Here is an 8118-nt window from a genome sequence, read left to right on the forward strand (position 1 = left end):
CTTTGGACTGGAGGTCACAAGGTCTTGTTCCTTCAGTGGCGAGGTTTTGCTATAGCGTGTGCATGGAGTCGCAATACATTCTATGGCACGCAAGGCTAAGGTAAAATTTGTGTCATTTTTGGAAGTGATAGCGGTATGAGATGGCTATGCACTAAGTGGCATTGACTAGATGAAATTCTCATTTGAAGATGCGCTTGATTAACTTTTGCTAGGCAGTTGTGCATGAGGTGGTGTGTAGGGACAATGAAAATGATTCAGCATATGAAAAAACATTGGTATGAGACTTTTGGCAGTTAGGCTGGCTAGATTGAGCAGTTTAGTATGTCGCGGGTTTGCGAAGCATTCTATGCCCAGGACAAATTAATTGCAAGTGAGCTACTAAAATACTTGCGGCGGTAAGAAAGGACCATCACACCGCACTGACTTATTGAAAAAATAGGCCTGTGACATAAACAATAAAATGTTTATACTTGCTAGTAAGAGTTGGTCTGAGTAAGGCATTCAAGCCTCTAGTGGATTGGATGCCTGTCGAAGCATGCAACATCATATTTGATTTTGCCTATCATTTCATGCAGGGCCTAGAAACAAGTGGATCAACTAAAAGTGCTTTGTTTTGTCATCAAGTAAACTTAACACAACCAAGGAAATTAGGTGACATTTTCATCACATTTAAGAGTAGGGCAGTCGTAAATGCAGACTCAGAAATCTAGAACTGTTATCACTGCTTTTTTGGGCATCTACAAAGAAAAGAAAATGAGGATAATTTAGTCTAGAATACAATATCCCAAGTTATCCCAGACCTATGGATGAGTGCTAGCTTCTAGGTGCACTCAAACACTCCTGAAATTCTCAAAATCTTGGATCATAAATATACCATTCATAACCAAATTAACACATAAACCTTACATTCATGGCAAGATCATAGCATGCCACATTTCTAGGATAAATGCTTGATCTGCAGCTTCCAGCCTAAACATATATTTTTTTCTATCGCCAGTCACGAGTAGGGGTGCATTTGATTACCTCAGATCTGATAAAACCTTGAACCTAAACTCTGGAGGAACTTGTATTCTATGATTTTTTCTTTTGGATAATCAATCTGGGGTTAGGCAAGAGTCTCAAGACTCCTATATCAGTCCATTAAAGACTTAATATAAGTGTTTGCAAATATTCATGAATATTAGTCAAATGGCTTTTCCTTTTACAACCGGCTAGATCGACCTACTTAGTGCCTACAACCTAGCTAACTGATGAGCAATAGCAATGTTACGCACACACAAACAAGATAACATCTAGCAAACTCGTGTAATCTAGACTGGACAGGATGTATTCTCTCTCTTTCTTCCAACTGACTGTTAATAACATGCACCACCACTTATTAAATATCAAACCCAATTTTTTTAAATGTTTCATGAGAGAGAGAAGAGAGAGAACAACAACAACAACTATGCCTTCATCCCAAAACAATTGGGGTCGGCGATATGAACCAACAAAGAAAATCATTATGTGTCTTCCACATGAATCCTTCTCCTCCAATCATTTCTATCCAATGCCATGTCCTCGGTGAGGTTCAAAGCATTCATATCCTTTCCTATCATCTCCATCCAAGTCTTCCTAGGCCTACCCCGACCTCTTTTAACTAATATATTTTCTCATTTCTCCATCCTTCTAACTGGAGCATCATTAGGCCTTCGCCTAATATGTCCAAACCATCGTAAACGATTCTCTCTCATCTTATTTTCAATGAGTGCAACGCCTACCTTTTTATGTATCTTCTCGTTCTGAATCTTATCTTTTATTGTATTTTCACACATCCATCTAAGCATACGCATCTCAGCTACACTCATTTTTTGAATATGATGTCTCTTGGCAGCCCAACATTCCATACCATATAGTAAAGCGGGCCTAATAGTCGTTCTATAAAACTTTTCCTTCAATCGCAATGGCATTCTACGATCGTACAACACTCCAGTTGCACTTTTCCATTTCATCCACCCAACCTTTATCCTATGATTTTCATCTCCATCAATTTCTCCATACTTTTGAATGATAGATCCCAAATATTTGAAACAGTCATCCACCAGTATTTCTTGTTCACCAAGCTTCACTACACTCCCATCACTACTTCGTTGCGTACTAAACCAACATTTCATATATTTTGTCTTACTCTTACTCAACTTAAAACCTCTTGCTTCCAATGTCTGTCTCCATAATTCTAACTTAGCATTAACCCCAACTCTAGACTCATCAATCAAAACAATATCATCAGCAAACAACATACACCATGGCACATTTTCTTGAATTGATCTCGTAAGCTCATCCATCACTATAGCAAATAGGAAAGGGCTTAAAGCAGATCCTTGATGTAACCCAACCGTTATAGGAAAATTGGTTGTCACCCCTCCACAAGTGCAGACATTGGTTATTACTCCTTCATACATATCTTTAATTATACTAATGTACTTGAGAGAAACACCTTTCTTCATCATTGTCCACCAGAGAACGTCCCTAGGTACTCTATCGTATGCCTTCTCCAAATCAATAAAAACCATATGCAAATCTTTGTTCCTCTCTCTATTTCTCTCAATAAGTTGTCTAAGAAGATGTATAGCTTCCATAGTTGATCTTCCAGGCATAAAACCAAATTGATTCTCCAATATCATGACAACCTCCCTCAACCTAGACTTAATCACCCTCTCCCAAAGTTTCATAGTATGACTCATGAGTTTTATACCACGATAGTTTGTGCAATCTTGTATATCACCCTTATTCATAAAATTCTTTTTTGCTCCACTCTTCTCCTTTTAGTTTGAAGGTTCATGTATTTAGGAGGTCTTTGAAAGCTTGAAATTCGAGGGTTTGAGGTGCCATGAGACGTGTTAATTATAATATGACCTGCATCCAACGTCAAGATCTAAGTATATTCAAACAAAGGATCTGAGATCTCTGGTATAAAAAAGATAGTGGGCAGATACACGGATTTTAGAACAAAGAGGGGAGGTCTGTTCTCAAATCCTCGGATCTCCCTTTGATTTGAGATTCGAGGCTTTCAAACACAGCTTTAGGATTATCTTTTGAATCGAGGGTTTCAGAATCCATGTTTGCAGAAAAGCATGAATGTTTTTTGTTTTGAGGGAGAAATGAAGGAAAAACATGAATATATGTAATACAAATTCAAATACACAAATTAGAGATCTGTGGCATTCAAACACGCCCTGAACAACACCAAATGTCATGTGTCACCGCCATAAGGGATTTTACTGTTCAACCTGGCAAAGTGCATGAACAATGGCACACAATCAGAGGTCTCCACGTTGAACCTCATCTTGGGTTAGACTGAACTTAGTCTAGTGTTGTTAGCTGCCGGAGCTGATCCAGTGAATCGAGATCATCATGCAAACGAGGACAGCAATTCCTCCCATTTTATTCTTACATTTTCGCTAGTTCAAATTTTAAGCATCAGAAATATCTCTCTCTTTCTCTCTTCAATCTATAAAAATATGATAACTCCACTACACGACAGATGACGCAAGTGGCGAGCGGCCTCAGTCGATTTCCACGTGGACGGTGATGATCAGTCTCTACCTGAGTAAAGGCGGTTTAATTAATAAATATCATTTAAAATTTGTCTCTCGGTATCCCTAGAGTCAAGAGGGTGGGTCGGGTGATGATGAGTTAAGACCTGACCATGGTTACCAGCTGTGGTCAGTCAGTGGTGAGGTGACTCATCTTGCCTTTTAAATTTTTTGAGTGAATTATTTTCGTGTTTATTTATTTCAAGAGGAAAAGGAGGGGCCCTTTCCAAGCCCTCCCTTTCTCTATCAGCCGAGAGACGGGAAGCGTAGCGAGCAAAGCCGCCTCGGACGACACGCCCCGAGTCCATTGTCTCAACGTCGGAATCCCTCGTCGGAATTATTTTCCGGCGAAAGTTTCGCTCCTGAGCTTCAATTCTAGATCCTCAAATGCTTAGAAGAAGTTGGTTCCTTGGTCTTCGGCTACCGGAAATGGTGAGATGGGTAGGTTGAGCTTTGACTCCCGGGCTCGAACTGGTAGGTGGGGTTTGCGTTTTAGGCCGAGCGCGTCGGAAAGGAAGCGAAACACTTCTCCGGTGACGGTGGTGGTGAGTTGGTTATCTAGCAGCTGAGGTGAGAAGAGTGACGTTTGGTTAGCACTTCTCCGGCAGGAGAATACTGATGCTGGTGGAGGCCGCGGAGGAATTAGAGACTTCTTCGGCCATGACAGTGTCCAACGTGACGTCGGCGTCAGGCGAGGCGAGCGTCTTGTCAAGCGGCAACCACAACCAGAACCAGGAGGCGCCCGTCGTGGCTGCTGCTGCTGCTGCTCCGGCGCCGAAACGGAAGAGAAATATGCCCGGAATGCCAGGTAGGGAGGCATAGAGAAGGAGGAGAAATCGAATCCACGAACACCCTTTTCCCTTCCCTTTCATTTTCCCCACCGATTTTGGAGTGCTTCGTCATCCTTTTTTTTTCAGATCCGGATGCAGAGGTGATCGCTCTGTCGCCGAAGACTCTGATGGCGACGAACCGATTCGTGTGCGAGATCTGCAACAAGGGGTTCCAGAGAGACCAGAACCTTCAGCTACACCGGAGAGGGCACAATTTGCCGTGGAAGCTGCGGCAAAGGACGAGCAAAGAGGTGAAGAAGCGCGTTTACGTGTGCCCGGAGGCGACGTGCGTCCACCACGATCCGGCGAGGGCGTTGGGGGATCTTACGGGGATTAAGAAGCATTTCTGCCGGAAACACGGGGAGAAGAAGTGGAAGTGCGACAAGTGCTCCAAGAAATACGCCGTCCAATCCGATTGGAAGGCTCATTCCAAGACGTGCGGCACTCGCGAGTACCGCTGCGACTGCGGCACCTTGTTCTCGAGGTCCAAGGGTTTCTTCTTGCGAGAGGGTGCTTCTTCCATTTTTTTGGGAAAGGATTCTGATGGCGGGTTTCTTTATTTCTGTATTTTGTATAGGAGGGATAGCTTCATCACCCACCGAGCGTTCTGCGACGCGTTGGCAGAGGAGAGCGTCAAGGGACACGCTGTGGTGGAGAAGGGCGCGGCCGCTCACGCCGGCCCAGCGAACTCATCGTCGGAGGATACATACATTCCCAATTCGAAGACGGGGGATTCTGCTCAACCTGTTGATTCTAGCAATCCGCCCCTCCCCGCAGCACCTCCCACTCATCCGGGGGTTCCCCCTCTCGCTACACAACAAGGTGAGAATGAGGATAAAAGCATATACACAGATAATCCAAAATCACCACCCAAACCCTTTAGTTGAATTGCTGTTGTTCGTTGATGTTGCCAATAAATTGGAGTTTGTCTGATATATTTGTTAACTATCGAAGATGATTGTTGGTATATTGGGGGAATTCATCACTCAAGTTAGGCATCGCCCCCCGCGTCTCCCTCTCTCTCTCACAGTGTTTTATGGATCTATTTTATTAAACAAATTTTTTTATTAATCTCTGTACCCAGCAATGATAAGGAAAAAAGATTAAAAATATTCTTTCGGGAGGATGGGCCTAAAGTCTAAACTCTAAAAGCATCACATGAAAAACTTGAAAACTTTCTAGAGTCTTTCTTCTTAGCCTGTTGCTCTCTGGTTTCTAACTATATCCTTTTCAACTGGACTTTTCGTTTGCCTTTTAAATTCTCTTTTATTTGTTGTTGTTCTTGGAGAAAGCCGCTTTTATTTGTTTACTTATTAGTTGAAAGCATACACAATATGAATCTCGAGCATGAATTCCTCCATTTTCTTTTGTTATTTTCTAGAAACTGGAGATTCAGGTGGGTTCATACAGCCTGTTGTGAACAACAATGGCGGGGGCAGCACCAGCATCTTCGCTACACTCATGGGCTCGGGCAGTGTACAGATGCAGACCCCGAGTTTCACAGACCTAATTGGCGCCATGACGGGCGGCGATCGTGCCGCATCTGGGTTCTCGACCTCGACCTCATCGTCTTCTTCCCTTGCTCCGCAGGTCGCTCTCTGCCTCTCGTCCGCCACCTCGCCAGTGGGGCCGTCGACACCTGCCGGGATGGCAGCATTGTTCCCGCCTCTGGCTCAATCTCAGAATCATCACCATTTCACCCCTCGACCACCTCATATGTCCGCTACGGAATTGTTACAGAAAGCAGCTCAGATGGGTTCAACCTCAAGCAGTGGTTCTCTGTTCCGGGGATTCGGTCTGTCATCACCGTCTTCTTCGTCTTCGTCTGCGCTGCAACAGGATCAGTGGGTCGGTGGTTTGCATCAGCCGCGTCCGGCAGCGGGTTTGGGACTGGGCTTGATGCCAATTCCCTCATTGAGCTATACCAGCCACAATGAGGATGTGGGTATGCCGGAATGGATAGGTAGCTCCATTTTTGGATCGCCATCCACAATTCCGAAGCCGACGACTCTTGATTTCCTTGGACTCGGAATGGGTGGTGCCTCTCCGGGTGGTCTATCCGCACTCATTACTTCGGTCAGTGGTGGCGGTGGTGGTATGGATATGGCAGCAGCTACCTCCTTTGGTGGTGGTGGTGGCGGGACTCACGGCGGTGCGGGAAATTCTTCGGGGAAGTCTTGGGATGGCAGCTGAGTGTTTGTTTTCTGGATGGCAAATAATTTCTTGTGTGGAAGGAGAATGTATAATTGAGAATTGGCCTTGCAGCTTTGGAGATACATTGACGTCGCCTATGGATGAAAAGGCAGAAGGGGAAAATAATCATCTCTCATCTTGATCTGGAACAAAAAGTTTCTATCTGATCTGCATCTCAATCATCGGGAGAGTGGATGGGGGTAAACCTCTCCCTTTCTCTCTCTTTCTATAGCACTAGAGTAGGGCATTTTTTGTTTTCTTCTTTCCCTTTTCGTATAGAGCGGGGATCCTGTAAATCTGTTATTTAAGGACGATGCACCTCTCTCTCTCTCTCGGTGGGTTATTATTGTTATTCAGCGTAAGAAAAGGGTGGGTGAGAACTGAGAAGAATTGTGGCAGAGAAATGAAATCCTGAAGATCTCCTTTCTCCGGATTTACTCTGCAAATAATGATGTGAGCACGTCTTTCTTCCTTTCATCTCCATCTTTCCCTTCCTACCTTTCACTGTACGCTCTGCTTTCGGAGCTTTAGTCACTCGTTTAACGTTGACAAATGGTTCACTTTTTATATTTCTAGGTTCGCCTATTTTTCTTCGTGGGCAATCTGAAAGGAAGTGGTTTAGAGAAAAGGACGGGCGATGTTTTTTTATTTTTTGGTTTGTTCCCCATACTAGTTTACATAGTTGTTATTTGAGATTTGTAGCGCCCCCCCTGAATACCGATAATAAAAATCATGATAGGCAGCACAGCAGTGTTGGTTTGTGGGAGGGGGCCTTGTTTGTAGCGCGCTTTCTTGAGAAAGGTGGGAAGTCGATCGGGGATAAGATAACGCCACGTCTCGTGTTTTTTTATTTGTTTATTGTTTTGCGTCCTTTTTTGAGTGTTTGGTTTTGGCTTTTAGCTCGTGGAGGGGGTGGCGGTCTGTTTGTCGTTTAGTGCCTCCGGATTATATTTTTTGCATAGTTGTGAGCCACCTTGGGTAAGATTGGCATCTCTCTCTCTCTCTCTCCACCTTGGGTTACCATCGACGGTATTGACCGACGGATAGGGTACGTGGGGTCCGCTCTCTCTGTTTTGCCCTTTTGTTGAATAACTATCTTCGCGTTTAACAGACCGTGGGGTCCAACTCGATAAATGCTATAATTGAGTCCATCATCCTTACCTGTTTATCTGACACAGAGAGATCGGAGAAAAAAAAAGAAAGAGAGAGGAGAACGAGAATGATCGGTTCGATTTTCTTGGGGATCGGTTCGAAGTTATGAGCACGTCATTGGACTTAGTGGGTTTGGTTGAGCCTACTCACCTTCCCATTACATCTGCATCTCATGATTTATTAACAGTGTTGTTCTTTTGTTTTGGTTGAGTGATGCAAGTATTAAAGCACTTGTAAATTTTTTTTGGCTACTTTTGTGCTTTGGTTGCCGTTGATCAATACTTTGAAGAGTTAGCTCATGGATTTGAATTGTAATGAGTTTGTTGACAAAAATTGGATTTGAATTGTAACGAGTTTGTTGACAAAAA

At 43.8% G+C, this 8118-nt stretch overlaps 1 protein-coding gene across 1 annotated transcript; it reads left to right on the plus strand.

The window, feature by feature from the left end:
* The first annotated feature begins 3880 nt into the window (after positions 1 to 3880).
* LOC149841583 (zinc finger protein GAI-ASSOCIATED FACTOR 1-like) lies at positions 3881 to 6928 on the plus strand. The gene is made up of 4 exons (XM_090001082.1): positions 3881 to 4383; positions 4493 to 4889; positions 4983 to 5227; positions 5787 to 6928. The coding sequence occupies exons 1-4, from the start codon at positions 4194 to 4196 to the stop codon at positions 6596 to 6598; spliced, it is 1644 nt and encodes a 547-aa protein (XP_089857208.1). The 5' UTR covers positions 3881 to 4193; the 3' UTR covers positions 6599 to 6928.
* The last annotated feature ends 1190 nt before the right edge of the window (positions 6929 to 8118 follow it).

Source organism: Nuphar pumila, chromosome 3 (genome assembly GCF_984573655.1).
Source record: "Nuphar pumila chromosome 3, dmNupPumi1.hap1.1, whole genome shotgun sequence".
Taxonomy (NCBI): domain Eukaryota; kingdom Viridiplantae; phylum Streptophyta; class Magnoliopsida; order Nymphaeales; family Nymphaeaceae; genus Nuphar; species Nuphar pumila.